General features: G+C 39.0%; 1 protein-coding gene across 1 annotated transcript in view; it reads right to left on the reverse strand.

The window, feature by feature from the left end:
* Window positions 1-2024: 2024 nt before the first annotated feature.
* Window positions 2025-19520, reverse strand: part of LOC136679590 (CD81 antigen-like) — a 29106-nt gene continuing 11610 nt past the window's right edge. Inside the window, exons 3-8 of the mRNA XM_066658213.1 lie at window positions 7682-7779; window positions 7381-7455; window positions 6738-6851; window positions 5900-5992; window positions 5630-5713; window positions 2025-4298 (exon numbers count right to left, since the gene is read on the reverse strand). Coding sequence (XP_066514310.1) covers window positions 4236-4298; window positions 5630-5713; window positions 5900-5992; window positions 6738-6851; window positions 7381-7455; window positions 7682-7779 — 527 coding nt within the window. The 3' untranslated portion in view covers window positions 2025-4235. The remainder of the gene's footprint in view (window positions 4299-5629; window positions 5714-5899; window positions 5993-6737; window positions 6852-7380; window positions 7456-7681; window positions 7780-19520) is intronic.

The raw sequence follows: 19520 nt of genomic DNA on the forward strand, positions 1-19520 counted from the left end.
CTCAGGCCCAGAGAAATGAATGGCGTTTAAGATTAGCTTAGTTCATTAACCGTGTTGCAATAGGCTATACATTTGTGCACTACTGCCACCGTCAGGTGAAAGGAAAAATTGAAAAATGCCAGCAGGCCACTAATGAAGTAGTCTTAAAAGTGATTCATTCATTCATTCATTCATTCATTATCTGTAAGCGCTTATCCAGCTCAGGGTCGCGGTGGGTCCAGAGCCTACCTGGAATTATTGGGCGCAAGGCGGGAACACACCCTGGAGGGGGCGCCATTCCTTCACAGGGCCACACACACACACACCTACGGACACTTTTGAGTCGCCAGTCCACCTACCACAGTGTGTTTTTGGACTGTGGGAGGAAAGCGGAGCACCCGGAGGAAACCCACGCAGTCACAGGGAGAACACACCCAGAGCGGGAATCGAACCCCAACCTCCAGGTCTATGGATCTGTGACACTACCTGCTGCTGCTGCTTTTGGCCCAGGGGCCGGACTTGACACCCCTGCCTTACGCAGTCCAAAAACACATGCTGAGAGGTGGATTGGCTACTCAATTGTGTCCGCAGGTGTGAATGAATGTGAGCGGGTGTGTCGCCCCCTCCAGGGTTTGTTCCTGCCTTGTGCCCAGTGATTCCAGGTAGGCTCCAGGTGTTCTGATGAGTTGTGCTACCTTGTCGAAATGTGCTGGCAGAGTCTACTTTTATTTGTACAGTTGCTAATAAAACAGTATGTGAGACTCTGTTAAGCTAAATGTAGCGTATCAGAAAATGCTGCCTACAGAAGCATAAGAAGGAGATAGTCACAGCCTAAATCCCCTTATTAAAGAAATCTTTGGAGGATATAGAAGGCAATGTGACATTGCAGGTGTAAATAAAGAATCAGTGGTGCTTGTGCATTCAGTTTCTATCAGCATAGGAACGGTTGTCTTTGTATGATTCTGTTGTGGATTCATTTAGCCTAAGGAAGGAAGATGGGGGCAATAATTTGCTGAATTATCAGAGCAAATGTAAATAAAATAAACCTAAATGTGAACGGCTGAACTGAGTATATATTTTGGAAGATACACACAAACAGCTCATCAAGAAAACTTACCATAAAGTGACACTTTGGAGTTCTACTGCTCTATGCTCTGCACACTTTTTTAGCCCCCATTTCACCCTATTTTTTAAAGCTCAGCTATTGATACAATAGTGGATGTTTCTCAGCTCTCCAGTGACTCAGGTATACTAGTCATCTGTTACTTTATGCTGTACTCGTAAGTGTGAATCAGACACAGCAGTGCTTCTGGACAGAGAATGGCCCACCCACCAAAAATATTCAGCCAGCAGCATCCTGCGCATACAGATGAAGGACTAGAGGACGATCAAAATCAACTGCAATAGATGAGCTCCTGTCAGTGTCTTTGGGAAATGTATTTAATGCTCAAGATTCTATTTGAACATTCATACATTAACCTAAACCAACCTGTGGAGCGATACCTTTATACAGGGGTGCCCAACTCCAGTCGTGGAGGGCCGGTATCCAGCAAATTTTGGTTATACCTCTGCTCACACGCACCTGAGTCAACTCATCTGTTAATTGCCAGGTTTAAGGGATGTGTTTTAGCAGAGCAATCACCAAACTTTGCTGGATATGGGCCCTCCAGGACTGGAGTTGGGCACCCCTGGCTTTATAAGTTTATAGGTGCCCTTTGAATATGGAGATTATATATTGTTTCTTAATTCCTTTTAGTCATACAGTTTAAAGCTTTAGGCAAGTTTCACTTCAGTAGTGCACCATATAATGAGTTCTGGAGACTTCTGGAGATTTTTCATGTGAAAATGTGCATTGTAGAGAAATTTTCGATATTTCTGTACCAAGGTAGTGATGGGGATCATGGCGTGTAAAGTGTACAATGCAAGTTAAGCCACTTTTTTCCCTTTCAGATAATTTATTTAACAACTATAATATACTAATATTCTTCCTCTTCAATATATGATGGGATTACCTGGACAGGAATTAAGACTAGACCCAGAATACAAAGACTTCATTGAAAATGTAGTCCAGTTTCAGGCTTAATATCCAAGAAACGGGAATCTGTGTTACTGCGACACTACCGGCTGCTCCACCGTGGTTCTTAGGCATGTGGTAGAAATTTCAGAAAGCACACAAAATATGAAAGAGGTATTATTTGTAAAATACATTTAATCACTAATAATTTGGACAAGATAACCAAACCAAAACCTAGAACTGGTGAATCAAGGCAGAGATTTGAGTGAGAGCTGCCAGAGTGATTCTGCTGACTGGAACGGTAGGGTTCTTCAATACAAAAGATCACAAGTATGAATCCATGATTTCAGTTCATAACATTAATAACTCCTACAGGGACTGGCATGCTTTAACTTAAATCTCTACTTCTCTGTGTCATATTTTCGACATAGTACCAGAAAAAAAGTTATCACAATTAAAAGGCATACATTGCCTTTACATAATCATTAGTACAATAATATATAGCTGTACATATTACACTTTTCAGCATATCAGCATAGGCATTATGTGTTAACAAGACAGATTTGGCAGACTGCATTTAGAAAAACAAAACAAACAAAAAAAAAAAAGTGTGGTGTGTGCATGTATATGTGTTGTTTTAAAATCACCTTTACTTAACGTAAGCCTTGAAGGTATTTTCTATTACATTTCTATTCTATTACACCATTGATAAACAGGACCAATAAATACAATTTGGGTGACACCTAGTGGACAGCTGAGGAATTACAGTATCTGTCACTGTAGTGGCAGTGAGGTTGCGAGAACCGTAGAGGATCCTGAAATAGGCGATTTAACATGGACTCGAGTCAACACATCATACACACACTCACACACCAATGACTTACAGTATTCTCACCAGGGGGAGGGGGGGGAAGAAAAAATCATGACACCTATACAAGCCTTTTATGACAACTGCCACAAACCTGCTTTTATTAAGATTTATTCCAAACCATCCACCTCTTTGTTGGACTATGACGACATATATTTCTAGGTCAGTTCTCATGAAAGCTTATGTAGATGTCATGTAGCCTTATAAACGTTGTCTTACAGTAGAGTATTACAAAAAATAATATCAGTCATCGTGTTTCATCTTTTTTTTTTTTTACTTTTCTAAAGCACAACATTCCAGAGAATGGCTAGAGAAGAAGTACAATATATGAGCAGGAAATTCCACTAGGAATCAGGAGGACATACTAAATATGCAGCCTCAAGTTTTTAATGGGTTAGAACATTCGGTCAAAAAGACTGGGAGGTGTGTATAATACCTCATTATGGCTTAGGTTAGTCAAGAGAATGATGGAAGGCATGCATTTAGGAGGCAGGGTGTAGTAAAGCGAGCGATGCTGCAGGTTTCCAACCACCCTCTGTGAAGAGCATGCAGGGAAGAGAGCCTTAAGGGAACATTTCAAGGCTTCCTTTCATCTAAAACTCCATTTACTAGTGTGGATCTCAGAACAGGGGCTGGCTTGCAATGGCAATGAGACAGAAAGACTGGCTGGCCCATGACGAATGGCCCAGAGGAAGCCAAGGCTACGTTGTGATAAGTACTGAGGCTAACACCAAGATACAAGCATGGCAGATTCTTTTCCAGAACGTTTGATTTTCTGACCTTCTCTCTTTTTTTCCTCTCCCTATCACTGGTTCTTAGTGATTGACGTCAAAAAACACAAGCATATATGTTGAAGTAAAGGTCATTCTGGTCAGTACAATATCCATGCTGGAAGGTCTTATAGGGATGCAATTATATACAGTCCTTTTTTACATATACAAATGAAAACTGTTAATAAAGGAAGACTACGAAGATCTGGATAGGATTTACATATCTAATGAATATATAATCTTATATCTGTGTGTGTGTGTGTGTGTGTGTGTGTGTGTGTGTGTGTGTGTGTGTGCGTATGAGAGATAGAGCATCCAATTTCTGACTGTCACTGTCTGCCACTGCGTACATGGTTAAGGTTACCACCAACGAGCTTACACCACCTACACAACTGCAGATAGGACCATTCATGACTGGATCTGTAGTATGATAGTAATATATCACAGTAGGGAAATAAAATCATATCTCATCTGTAAGACAACTGACTACATTAGGAAAATTATGGTAAATACAAAATTAAATCAGGAGTATATCTTCTCTTCACTTCATTGGCTGGTGTCTCCTGACGCCACACCCCTATAGCCCCCAATGCCTAACACACTCTCAATACACAGGGCTGTTCCGGATGCCACAGCACAGCACCATGCTGAAGATCATCTCAAAGATCTTTAAAAAAAAAAAAACAAAAGACAAAAAAGGTATTAGTATGTGCAGAAAAGAAAAAAGTCTGTTTTTTCAAAAAGCAAAATATATTTTAAGTTCATTTAAAAGACAAAAAGGAACAGGTTTACTGATGTTCAGCATGAATGAGAAAAATGTGCTGTTTTTGCTGCTTAGTTTACATACGTGTAGATGCAGATTGGTACACTTTGAAATTTCATATTGTAGAACTACAGGGGTTGGACAATGAAACTGAAACACCTGGTTTTAGACCACAATAATTTATTAGTATGGTGTAGGGCCTCCTTTTGCGGCCAATACAGCATCAATTCATCTTGGGAATGACATACACATGTCCTGCACAGTGGTCAGAGGGATTTTAAGCCATTCTTCTTGCAGGATAGTGGCCAGGTCACTACGTGATGCTGGTGGAGGAAAGTGTTTCCTGACTCGCTCCTCCAAAACACCCCAAAGTGGCTCAAGTATTGGGCCAAGGGAATGTCGTGATATGGCAGCCCAAACCATCACTGATCCACCCCCATGCTTCACTCTGGGCATGCAACAGTCTGGGTGGTACGCTTCTTTGGGGCTTCTCCACACCGTAACTCTCCCGGATGTGGGGAAAACAGTAAAGGTGGACTCATCAGAGAACAATACATGCACTCCTTGTACCACTGAAACTGACCTTTGGCATTGGCATGAGTGACCAAAAGTATGGCCATAGCAGCCCAGCCATGTATATTGACCCTGTGGAGCTCCCGACAGACGGCACATTTAATTCTGCCGTGATTTGGGCAGCCATGGTTTTCAGGTTAGCACCCGAACATCCCTTTCAGACAGCTTCCTCTTGCGTCCACAGTTAATCCTGTTGGATGTGTTTCGTCCTTCTCTGTGGTATGCTGACATTACCCTGGACACCGTGGCTTTTGATACATCACAAAGACTTGCTGTCTTGGTCACAGATGCGCCAGCAAGACGTGCACCAACAATTTGTCCACTTTTGAACGCTGGTATGTCACCCATAATGTTGTGTGCATTGCAATATTTTGAGCAAAACTGTGCTCTTACCCTCTGCTAATTGAACCTTCACACTCTGCTCTTACTGGTGCAATGTGCAATTAATAAAGATTGGCCACCAGGCTGCTCCAATTTAGCCATGAAACATCCCACACTAAAATGACAGGTGTTTCAGTTTGTCCAACCCCTGTATATATTTTATTCTTAATTAGTGGGGAAATGTTTTCCATGATAATGAATATCATCAATTCAGACAATTTTCTATCAGATTTATTTGTCATGTATATGTGAAACATCTCAAACCCAAGCCATTCACTCACCATGATGACAGCAACAACCAAGGCAGCGATGCCAATCAAGTAGATCTTCTCAGTGAATAGAGCTGAGATTTTATCATGACAGTTCTGTGAAGAAAACAAAATCCCAGTAAAGGTTCAGTCAACAATTGGACAAATTATTACAGTTACTTCAAAACAAACCCATTTTTAACAATACTGAAAAAAAAAGAAAAATTATTTTGCCAGCTTAGTAGCAGAGCTTAAAATCTCAGTAGGTAACACTGATGAGATTACATGCACAGTATGACTTACATCTTGCAATTTAAGTCCTTGTTTTTCAGGGCATAGATCAGTTGTCCAGCTAGTGAGAACTGAGGTGGTGAAACCCTTGCCACAGCACTGCAGCTGAAAGTCAGAGAAACATAATGTTTACAGATATTGTTTATAAACATTGTTTAAAACCAATAAACTCTACGAGTTGTGTTAAATTCTTAACGTATATATAATGCCTAGTATTTATTATAGAAAATATATAATTACATTCATTCATTATCTGTAAGCGCTTATCCAGTTCAGGGTCGCAGTGAGTCCAGAGCCTACCTGGAATCATTGGGCACAAGGCAGGAATACACCCTGGAGTGGGCGCCAGTCCTTCACAGGGCAACACAGACACTCACATTCACAGACACTTTTGAGTCGCCAATCCACCTACCAACGTGTGTTTTTGGACTGTGGGAGGAAACCGGAGCACCCAGAGGAAACCCACACGGACACGGGAAGAACACACCACACTCCTCACAGACAGTCACCCGGAGCGGGAATCGAACCCACAACCTCCAGGCCTGGAGCTGTGTGACTGCGACACTACCTGCTGCGCCATCGTGCCGCCCGAATATAATTACAGCTTAGAAGTAATTGATATTATATTTTCATTTAACCTTTCATTAAATACCTCTACTATTATTTGTGTTAGTAATTTTATTATTGTATTACTGCTATAATTATGCATGACCCTGAACTAAGCTGTTAAAAGACAATGAACAAATGGAATATTATTATTACTACTATTGTATTATTATTATTATTATGGTTGTTGTTGTTTACAATGCTCTCTTAAAACAAAAAACACAATTATAAAGAAAATACTCACAGATTCATGAAAGGCCTTGAGCACAGTTGCAGCAGCTTGTTTCTTGTCAGTAGCAGTCTCTATTAATCCTCTATCATATACGTTGTCATAGAAGTTTATCAGCTCTTTAGAAATCTGAAACAAAGAATACATACATAAATATATATATATATATATATATATACACATACATACATACATATACACATATACATATGTATATATATATATATATATATATCTGTCTTTAGTGGACACACTTATCCAGAGTGATGTGCAAGTTTAACCATGGCACTTTGCAACAGCATGACACCTACACGACTCAGCTCTGGTTTTTTGAATTTTTGAAGGCAAATCTGGCACCTGGCACCAAGAAAACTGTACTTTTTTAGTACTTGCTTCCGTGCGATTCCAAGCGAGGGACTAAACGTGACGTGAAAACATTGCAGAGTGCTGACTGGCCACAGAGACTTGTCAATCATGAGGAAATACAGTGGAAGCAGTGAATAGATGATACTGGTAATACTGAACCTCCTTACTATCACCCGATATATGGGTGTACATGTGTACATGAAAATATTAAGAATGCTTGAACCATGGCTTGTAATACAATGCAGCTCATGGTATTTACATGTGCGAGTGTGTACGGTGGTTTAATTCTCACCTTGTCTTTGTGGATAAATCCCCAGATCCCGGCAGCAACCTCACAGGCAAACAAGATGACCAAGCAAGCGAAGAACTAAATGAAAGAAAGGAAAGGTTTTATTCATTGTCTTACTAATGCCACTGTTGTGAAAATCACTTTATAACATACACTCATAAACCATCACATCCTGCATGCTCAGTGAAGAGCTGGTTCATCAAAACTTAAAAAAAAGAGGCTTTCATAAAACCATGGGAGTCAGACGGTGAGATGACTAGGCAAATTTCCTGCACTATGATTGGATGATGTGGGAGTGACTCACTGTTCCGAGCAGGCACTGAGACTCCTGGATTGCTCCATAGCAACCGAGGAAGCCAACAAACATCATCACAGCACCAACAGCAATCAGGATGTAGACACCTAAGGACGTAAGACAGTAGAGTAATTCATAATGTGACACAGATTCAAACAACAAAAATATTTGTCACATTAAAACATTATATTTTCATTTGAAACATTAGTTGCTTATTTTATTTTATTTTTTGAAGAATAGTCTGACAACGGTGGTCCAAAATCACTTGTGAATTAAGCTTGTAATCATTGCATAGCAACCTATCTGGCAATGAAAACAAGCACACACATATAATACACATATAATAAAGCACTCAGTATTGAGTACTCACTTTAACCACACGGTGTCAGTGTTTGAGCAATATTATTTCCACTGGGGTAATTCCCTAAGAAACATGATGGGAAACACTTGGTTTGGTAAGCACATTAAGCTTACCATAGCCTCACTTCACTTTTACTTTCCATTCTGTCATGCACCAAAAATAATACAAAAGAAGAAAAAAAAAACCCTGAATTAAACATGGCACTAGTCATCTTTATGTAACAAGAAACATAAGGCAGCACATGTGCTGGTAGCTGTGGAAAAAAAGAAGGTACCAAAGGGGGGGAAAAAAATAAATAAATTAAAGCTTCCCTCCCAAAACCTCCTCAGCTGTTTACATCGAGCAGAAGCTCTGACTGGCCCACTGCTGTAACTATGGCAACTGTGCCAGGACAGAGAGGCCTCGCTCGGTGAGAGAGGAATAAATATAATTGGGAGGAGAGGGAGGCAGGAAGACAAAGATGGAGAGATAGAGACATGATTAACTCAGATTGACAAGAAAAAAATACATCTAAAAAGAGCCAAATGCTTTCTTTACTGGAAGAAGGACAAGACAAAACAAGTCAAAACTAGAGGTAACTTGAATATTCTTACAATAATTTTGTCTTATGCTTTTAAGTTAAATTTCAATTTTAAAAATATTTGAGAGTAGAGTAATTCCATGCTGGATTAATCAAACTTGTTCCAGTCTAGTGATGCTTTACATGGTTACCTAGTAAAAATGTGCTCTATGACTAGCATACTCTGTTGGAGGTCTAGCTGAAGGGCTACAAAACCAAAGTGTCCAGACTGACAACAGCCTTTTCTCTCCACATCATGTTCTTCTCACTTATCCACACACTCAAAACTAATCTTCTCAGCATCCGATTACACCAGAGAGCAATGGGGAGCAATACATAAGGCATGTAGAGACACATCCCTGTATTGATGTCACTTTTCCTCACTGAGTCATGTCTGGGGCATTTTCTCTCTCTTTTTTCTGCCTTTGTTCCTTATTTTCTTTATCTTCTTTGGTGTCTAATCCTTCACAGACAAATGTCTGCATCGTGTCTCTGATAACATAAATCATCTCCAGAGGTTAATTAGATTCTGGATCTCTGGAAGCCCTGGGTTTGAAAAGGTCTCAAAAACGTCTGGATGATGTTGGCTGGCTCTCAGGCTTACACAAGAGCATCCTCAGAAATTGATGGGAGGGTCTGGTGCAGAGAGAGGTTGAGGGAGCTTAATTGAAGTGTCTATTAGGCCCAGAGAATGGCTGTCAGCTTCCTGCAAGACTAAATATGTGTAAATACAGCCGTGAGTGGCTTACTGATCAGCAAGAAAATACAAGCTGAATGCTTTCAGTCTCTCAGTCCCTCTCTTTCTTCATCAGATTATCTTTGGCTGCTCTTGTTCTCCCTCTCTCTCAGCATCTCCTTGCTCTCTTTTGTCCATTTTCTCTCAGTCGCTGCCCCACATTCATCAGAGACTCTCTCTCTCTTATGTCCACACTGGACTGCTCTCAAAGCAAGAAGCTCAGCACTGACTCCCATTCAGATACTGCCCCACTTCCTATTCTCTGATTAACTATGAGCCTTTAAATAAATACAGTCGGGTTTGTATCTCCAAACCCGTCATTTTACTGAGTAATTTAATATTCTTTTTAATGCAAGTTAATTTATTTTCATTGGGGACCAGAGAAAAGAAACTGTATCAACAATATATACAGCTTGAAGGTTTGGACAGTCTTTTTTATTTTTACAGTTAAGTTTAGTTTATCAAAGTTACAAAACTTGTACTCACTTATAACAACAAAGAAGTGTTCAGAATCTAAAAAAGGGGCTAAATGTTCAAAAAGAAGAAGAATGAGAGGCGTTCGCCAAAAAAGCATTTTAAAAAAAAGCATTTAACTAAAGAACTGAGGCACTGGGGGTGAGTGCATAATGTGAAACATTTGAGGGTATGTGAAAGACACCCAGCCCCCAGCACTGGCAGTGTCTACTGTGAGAGTTTGTGTGTGAGTGAGTTGGAGGAAGGGGAAAAAAGGAGGGCTTAGAGTGTTAAGGTAAAAAAAAAAAAAAAAATTGTCAGACCAAATGCAGCTGCTATTCTCGTTTAATTTACCAAGCAGAAGCTGGATATAGGCCAGAGAGAGAGAGAGAGAGGAGAGCATAGAAGAGGAGAGAAGGGCGTGGCACATAGCGGGAAGGCCAGAGAAAAAACAGTGTATGAAAAAAAATGGAGACTAATTAAATAACCCCCCCGCCCCCCAAGAACCATTAGCTCAGAAGCACAGCATAAAAAGGCAAAAAAATAAATAAACAAACAAACAAAGAGAAGGAATGGCAGAAAAAACATAAGGAAAAAAGAGTGCAAAGGACGCGTGAGAAAGCAAGAGATGTGTATAAGACCAAAAAGAGACATTAGGGAGCATGAGAAGAAAACACAGGAGAAAGGGGAACTGAAAAAGGGAAGAGTGTAGAATGTGTGTGTGCAAGACAGATGAGAAAAAAGGAGCCAAACAAAAATAGGAGAAAGAGGTGCTGAAAACAGTTGGGGAAAAATGTGTGAAAGAGAAAGCAGAGCGAGAGAGCGAGCGAGAGAGAGAGAGACTGAAAACTGCAGACGTTAAACACAAACAGATGGGCTGGAGAGAAAGCGCGAGAGAGAAGAACACATTTTTCAACCAGTTGAGGAAGGGGTTGGAGGAATGTTTTCTTCTCGTCTTTTTAACAGAAAAAGCTCTTTTCTTTGTGACTCTCTTCTACTTCACAAGAGTGTAGCTACCACTACAAACAATTAGATATATTTAGAACATTGTGAATAGAATGCAAAGAAACAGGCACAAGCCTTACCAATGAGGGACCACTAAAAACAACTGGGGGAGGGTTGAGGAGGGTTCCCTTCACAGAGGAAAAGCCCCTTATACTCATCAAGGGGCTCAACCATTCAAGCCATATCCTGACTCTTGGCATGGGCCTTGTTCTCCCTGGTATAATTTAGCCTTAATGACACACATTTCCTGTTTACTTTGCTGTTCTTTCCTTTGTCCTCTCAATTCTGCAGCACACTCTCAGGCTAAGCTCATAAGGATCATCACCAATGTTATATGATATTAGCAAATTTAGATTATATCCCTCTGACAAATACATGCACAAAAGTACACACTTTTCACTGCCTGCAGCTGTTAACCAGAACTTGACTAAATAAAAAGGTACACAAAATGAAGCAGTTTCCTTGAGCCTCTGAAAGAATTTAAAGAGAACTGGGTGAGTAGTGAGTGTGTGATGGAAACAGGGCTGAGAAAATGAGAAAGAAATGAGTGAGCCAAGAAAAGTGAATGAGCATAAACAGAAATAGAGGGAGTTTAAGAGAGTGAGAGAAAAAGTGGTTTAGAGACACTGCATGACAAATAATATGTCAAAAAAAACGAGAGAAATAAATTGACAGTACGACGAAGTGTAAAAGAGGGACAGAAGAAAGTGACGTGAAAGACTGAAGTGAAAGGCAATGAGAACATATTTAAAGAGAGAGAGAGTAAAAAGAGAAAAAAATGCCAAAAAAGAAAGAGGGACAATGAGAATGACAAAAACAAAAAACGAGAAAGAGGGGGGAAAAAAAGTATACAAAGGCAAATACTGTGAAAAAAGACGGTTTGTGTGTGCTTCAGTCTCTGTGCTAAACAGCCTTGACCTTTGACTCAAAGATCAGTTCACGCCCAGATGATGATAAATTGGAAGTCTGTGCGCTATTCCAAGTGGGTCACAGGCTGGTGCTGATGAGCCAGCAGTAAACAGGTGACACTGGACCTGCTGAGTGGGCTGGGGAATGCCAGAGGAGCTCTAGGGGGGGTGTGGAAATCAACTTGTATCTCAATCTTCTATCTCTTTTTCTTTTTTTATAAACATTTCAAATGTTCTTGGAACAATAAACTGAAAATTAAGGGTGGAATACATGGTCAGCCGCCCCAACAACTGTCTACAGTTTAATGATATTACAATAATTAAATAAATAAATAAACTATAACATTATTATCCAAAACTACAGGTAGGTCTTAAATTCTGCACCCTGACAGAATCAGACAAGTGCTAAGCCACAAACATGAATCAGAATCAATCAAACCCAATCAATAATGCTTGTTATAGACATCCATTGTGGCTAAAAAGAAGAATCGATCCTATTCAGCTGCTGTCATACAGGTGTGGTCTCTCAGTAGGTCTGGCAGTCATCCCGAAACACTCTTTCCCCTTTCACTAGCTTTGAAATCTCTTCTGGGCTTTTAAAAGGGAAACACCTTCTAAAGATCATGTCCTGCTCTGTTGGTCTGCAGTAATGGCCTTTTAAAATGATAGTGTTCAAATACATAATACAAAGTACTCACTGCAAGCTGACATCTCCATCTGAACCTTTCACATCTCTGTATCTGTCACTTGCAAAGGCAGTTACATGCAGCATAAGATTTTCATAAGTACAGCAAAGCCACACGGTTATGTAAACTATCAGTAGTAGGGTTGTGATGTGGAAGCTAACTTCCTTCCTCCTTCCACCATTTTGCCCTTGCTAATTCACAGTCAAACAGGTCAATAAGTAGAAGTTATTCATTTATCACAAATATTTAGGTGATGATGTATATCTGCTAATCAGCATAAAAGAAAATGGGGACACCCTAGAACCATGCAAGAAGCAAAACTTCCACCATCAAATAAACATAACTAAGCTTTCACATACAAGAGACTGAAGACAACCAAGCTCTAATCTTGTTTCAGATCTAAAAAAAAAAACCCCACTGTCCAATATGAAGTAAACTGAAAGTTTAAAGACACTTTAGAAACCAGATGTTTGTCTGAACGAAAGGTAGTGTAACTGTCAAGAAAGTCTTATAGAGAAAACTAAAATATAAAAAGTGTAATTTTGCAAATTAATTGTTCTAAGAAAAATTGAATGTACATCCACAGCCCCAAATCACCATGATGTCACTTAGATAATGAAAAACTTCAAATGCAAGCAAGTTCTAATACATAATGTATATGTAAAAATTTGTGGGAGGAATAGGGTGGACGCATTAAAGCTTAAAAATATATACAGGGGTTAGACAATGAAACTGAAACACCTGTCATTGTAGTGTGGGAGGTTTCGTGGCTAAATTGGAGCAGCCTGGTGGCCAATCTTCATTAACTGCACATTGCACCAGTAAGACCATGTGCAGCCAATGGTTCAAACATTGTGTCCTGAAGGCGGTGCTGTGTATCAGGACGACAATGCACCAATACACACAGCAAGACTGGTGAAAGATTGGTTTGATGAACATGAAAGTGAAGTTGAACATCTCCCATGGCCTGCACAGTCACCAGATCTAAATATTATTGAGCCACTTTGGGGTGTTTTGGAGGAGCGAGTCAGGACACGTTTTCCTCCACCAGCATCACGTAGTGACCTGGCCATTATCCTGCAAGAAAAATGGCTTAAAATCCCTCTGACCACTGTGCAGGACTTGTATATGTCATTCCCAAGACGAATTGGCCGCAAAAGGAGGCCCTACACCATACTAATAAATGACTGTGGTCTAAAACCAGGTGTTTAAGTTTCATTGTCCAACCCCTGTACATCAAGTTGTTGATACTTGATTTTGTGTTAAATGTATTTTCCCCACTTTTTCTCCAATGCTGAAAAATAAACAACATTTATTCATTGTTACTTAAAGTAAAACTTAAACTTTTCCAAACGTTTCCTAACATCACTGTTAGAAAAGTGGTTTAAAATGGCTGAATGTTGTGCACATTCATAAGAGCTGACACATATAAGGAGATCAAATTTGTGGATGTCTGTATTTTTCCCATGGTAACAGTTTGTGAGCTCATCCAATATAGAAACTGTTTTTATTGATACTGGTATGTGCAACACGACTCCATATTTTGCTTCACCTTGTTTAATCTTGCTAAAAAAAAGTGTAATCTTGCTTCACTACCCCTTACATACACAAGTACAGACAGACAGACTCTGCATAAAAAGAAACAACAGGTAACACTACATCAACTGAATTTCTTTATTACTAAAATAGGAAAATAATAGGTTTCCAGTGATACACAATGAGTGAGTCGGCCTCTCTCTTGTAATGTTAAGGGGATTCAGGTTTGTAAAACTACAACCTACAACACTTACCCAGGAAATGACCTAAACACCATGCAATCAACTTCCTTTGGAGCCTTTCCTGTCTTAAAATATATGCAGCTGTGAGAACACCACACAATTTAAAATATATTCTACCATACACCAGTCCAACATAACATTACGACCACCTTGTTTTTACACTTACTGTCCATTCTACCAGATCCAGCAACCACACAGGAGCACTTTGTAGGTCTACACTTATGTATTCCATCTGTTGTTCTGCATACTTTATTTGCCCCCATTCACCCTGTTCTTTAATGGTCAGGACCCCCAGAGGACAACCACAGAGCAGGTATGGTTTTCATGGTGGATCATTCTCAGCGTCTCAGTGATTTATGTGGTGGCCGTGTGTTGAGCTGATACATGTGGATCAGACACAGCAGGGTTACTGGAGTTATTTAACCCCTAACTGTTATTGCTGGATTGAGAATAGCCCCCCAATCAAAAAAAAATGTGGGCAACATCCAGAGATGACTAATGAAGGAACTAGAGGATGACTAACACAAAGTATACAGCAACAGATGAGCTACTGTCTTTGACTTTACATCTTCAAGGTGGACCAGGCAGGCAGGGGTGTCTAACAGTGACTGGACACAGCAGCAGCATTGCTGTGTGCGATCCACTCATAACAGCATAACACACATTAACACACCACCACCACAACAGAGTCACTGCAGCACTGAGAATGACTCGAGTGAAATCCCACTCAGAGCTCTTTGTTTAATTTAGTATATTGGTCATTAATCTGACATTAATAAAATATTATATGTTTTATTTGTGCACTCTCATATTGATACTAGGGCTGCAAATTATAATATTTAGACATTATTTCCCTGTGGATTTTGTTTTTAAATTGATTTATTAGTTATTTGAAAATATTTATAAAAAAGGACACTAATTTGTAATAAACAATTCTCTGAAAAAAATACAAACAAAATGCAATACTGCAATACTGAGATAAACACAAAAATATTTTATGTAAAATGTTTAAATAATAAATTGTAAATGCATTTTACAAGGTGCTAGAAGTGTTACAAAAGAAAAAGACACATTTATTTATAAATGGAGGTGAAGTAATAACTAACTGCACTTAAAATCGATTCTGTCCACAGTAAACCCAACGAATGCAGGACAAGTCTTGCCTAATGCTCAAGAACCCCATTAGCATGAAAAATGTATTCTGCCTCTTTGAAAAAGGTTCTTTTGCCTCTGCTGGGCTGAGGCATTAACAAAGGAGAACCACTCAAGTAATTTGGTTTTTATGGATATATTACTCTCCTCCCATTAGAGATAATTGAGTCTCCCCAACCCACCTCAATTCCTCTAGCACTCTGCCTTACTGCATTCTCCAGCTGAGGCTAACCACACATCATGGGGCTGAGGTGTGTTTTCCCCATTAAAAAAATGTTTGTTGATGGTACAGTTGTGAAAATGGTTCATCTTAAAATCAGGATACAATTTCACAGTAAGGATCGTAGTCATAACACATTTGCGTGTGTGTGTGAGCACTCCCTACCTCTAGATATTCTGTCATTCTATATCACCTAATATACAAATGCTGTACTTCTCTCTCCGTTAGGTTTGGATTCAATAGAGGTACAGCACGCATATAATGCTTTGTATTGCCACAGCGAGTAGTATATCATTCATTTGCCTTTGACTTTCCCTTTAAGTGAATTACTTTATATGCATTCTCATTGAAAATAAATTTTTAGCCATTTTAGAAATGTGCAAGGCACTTTTGTGAGATGTTTCTATGTAGTTGCTGGGGTGAATGTTAGTACCTCTTGGAAAAATAATGTCAGTGACTTATTTGGAAAAAGATTTTGCTGGATAGCACAGCTGTAACTGGTTCCACTTAAGACTGAAAAAATGGACGATTTAAAGTAGCAGCAGACTTCAAAAAAACTACACAGTGGAACAATAAATACACATTTGATATTACAGACAATACATTGGTGTTTGTTTGTTTGTTTTTCATTGAATTAATTTGAGCAGCTTGAACTTGGCCATTGTGAATTGAATAAATAAAAAATAATATATAAATAAAGTGTGGTTTCTGACTTTTGTACGGTTCTTTTTGACAAAAGTTAAACTGCAAAAACAACTGCCAAGTCCTATCTAAAACTAAAACGATGCCAGAGGGAATTTAAATGGAAAACCAAAGTTCCACAAAATAAAGTCCTGCTCAGAAGCCTGAAACTCCAGAAGCCAGAGCCCACCTACCTGAAAGCCCACCCAGGCTGAGAGCCCAGTTTTATTTGTGTTCTCATTAAGCTCCTTTTTTGTGATTCTGTGATGCTTGGTGTGGTGGAAATAAAGGCAAACTTTAAAAAACAAACAAACAAACAAACAAACAAAAAAAAACAGCCAAGAAACTAGTCTTTTTTAATTACTTATAAGAGATATGAGATATGAGAACTAATCAATTCCTCATGCTCATATTTATATTACTTATTTATTGCTGGCTTAGGGATTACTGAATAATTAAGTTAAATTAAATAATTTATTTTAACAATCACGATAAATAATTAAATTACTACTGAATAATTAATAATAAATTGAAGAGAAGCAATGACTTAATTGTTAGAGAAGCGGGCTTGGGACTGAAAAACTGCTGGACTTATTGAACAGCACTGTCCCCCTCCCTCAATTAATTGAGCAAGGCACCTAACCCCACAGGTAGCTGGGATGGCTGCCCACTGATTTAGGAGTGCCTGCTGCCCCTAGTGCACTAGTGCGCATGTGTGTTCATTGCCACTGATACACACACACACACACACACACACACTTCAAATACATTTCAAAGAAACAGGCTATATCTCTGGCTATAATATCTCTGCAATTCATTATTTCAAATAAAACCTCTTTGAAATACTATATTTACAGCCATACAGACATTTTTGAAAATGAGGAGAAATCCCTTTACGATCAATAACGGAGAACTTTAAGGGGTTAACTGTCTCAGGACGTGTTCTGTTGAAGCAGTTAAGGAAAACCTACTGTCCAGGCCTAGCACCTGTTTCAACATCAAACGACTCCACCACAGCTGCTCCTGCCACCACAGCCCACACCCCCCATACTTCCATTACACCAGAAGTAGGCTGGACTTTACCAGCCATGGCCATCTGTTACCTCGTCTGGCTTATATCAGCACTCTTGATAACACCCACCCAAATGAGTTTGGACTGTTGTACCAGTGAAAATGTTTGGACAGTGTTGATGCTTTTAAGAGAACCACTTCAACACTGTATTCACACTAACTACATTAGTATATGATACACTCGATTCATGACAAAACACCATGATGCTGTTTAATGAGTCTGTGGTTCAGTAAGTAATTTAACTTACAGTAGCCAGGTTTTTATTCTGCTGTTATATTCAATCCATGCAAATTGTGAAAGAGTGTTTTCTAGAATAAAGGAGCAGGTTTAAGTAAGCAATTTAAAGCTTTCCGTGCAGATCATTACAGTGTATGTGTAAGTCCTAGCTACTCTTTTCAGCACTGCTTAAGTGAAAGTATAAATTCTACTGAGTGAATCACTCACTGAGGTCTGTACTGGAAACTGATCCATTAATGCAGATTTGGCATAGTTTTTATTTAAATACGACACTAGATGTTGTGGTCATGGGATAGCATTGTCTTCATATTTCACAGTAAATATATTTGAAAAGGTGTGTGCTATTGTTGTTTCAAGCACTTTTTTGTGTAATCAGTTTACTGACAAAATGCCTTTTTTTCATAATTATTAATTCAGACAGGCAATGTCTAGTTTGGCTACCCAGCAAATCAGTTTTGGCTCAGCTTCTGCCCTGGAACTCATTCAGTTCTCTTTATTTGATAGGCCAAACTTACACAGAGATTATCTCACGTTACAGACAATAATGAGCAGAGATGGGTGTGTTCACCCATTGGGTGCTAGCCCATTTCTCTGCACTAAGCTGGGAATGGCTGTAATGTCTGTATTAAAGTCTATAGCCTCTTAGATCTCTGTAGTCCACTCCCACAAAAATGAATCTCATTGTACACTTTCAGCATCTGCCCATTGCAGGAAGTGGCTGGAAACACTTAAGAATCCCTAAATGCTTTCAATCCAATGCTTTGAATATTTTTTTTTTTGTAAAATCTATATTCTATGGTCAATTACTAGATTCAAAGTGTTTTCGTGTATTTAAGTAACAATTATATTATAAACTGAAAAAAAAAAAAAAGAATAAAAACCAAAATAAAACAAGAAGCTCCCACTGGGTTTGTTGAGGTTTTTGCGTAAACAACCTGCATAATTCCTTCTTTCAGGGATGGAAATAAGTTTCTGCAGGGAAGAATTTTTGATACTATATAAGTGTGTGGCAGTATCATACTGTCAAGAAAGCAAGAAAATTTAGCAAATGCAAATGTATCCCAAGCTATATTTAATATGATTATACTATATGAAAACTACAGATATCTGCAATTTTCCTGTATATATGTGAACGCTGTTAGATAGACACATCTAAAGTGTAGAAACTGGGTCAAAATCTACTGTAATATTCATTCATTCATTTGTTCATTATCTGTAACCGCTTATCCAGTTCAGGGTCGCGGTTCAACTGTAATAGCATTATGAAAAATCATTATTTCTTAGATAAGAGTTAAAACAATAAACTGCAGATATTTTCGCAGAGTAGCCCACAGTCATCTAAACATTCTCTTCTTCCAGGCTACAATGATCCAAAGCATATAAAGTGTTAGCGAAATATGTCAAGTCTATAAACCTCTCATATCCAAAAAGTTCTACTTTTTAAAATGCCATTTCATTTTACAATATAATAAAAAATGTGACAAAAAGAGTGAGATTGGAGTATGCCAATAACTTGAAGAATTTCCCATTCATGTTTTTTTTCATGTTACAAACATAAAAAACTACGTAACAAACTCAGAATCTATTTTTGTTTTAACCCATCCAAGGACAAGCATGTTACTTAGTTGCAATGCAGTTTAGTCTATGGCTTTAGCCTTGTATTTGCTGCATTAGTCAATGTCTCAGCAGGCTTTGCTGTTTGTGGAACTCCTGCGAGAACTTCAGCTGTTCCCAGACGTCAGCATGGCCACCCGCAGGGTTCCACAATGGCCACTGTGTCCCTATGACTCTCCCAGACCCTAGAGTTCAAGAGGTCAAGGCCCTGCTACACTACTATGTAGATATTGGGGTTATTGCTAGGCTGTGATTTCACCAGTTGATTTCTCTTTGAATGGTTGGTAGAAAAGGTGATTAGTAGAAACATTACTAATATCAGCCATAGGATAAACAGTTGGACATTCTTACATTTGTTGCTTTTTTAAGAGATCACAACAACAGTC

The sequence above is a fragment of the Hoplias malabaricus genome, chromosome Y, assembly GCF_029633855.1.
Source record: "Hoplias malabaricus isolate fHopMal1 chromosome Y, fHopMal1.hap1, whole genome shotgun sequence".
NCBI classification, from domain to species: Eukaryota; Metazoa; Chordata; class Actinopteri; order Characiformes; family Erythrinidae; genus Hoplias; species Hoplias malabaricus.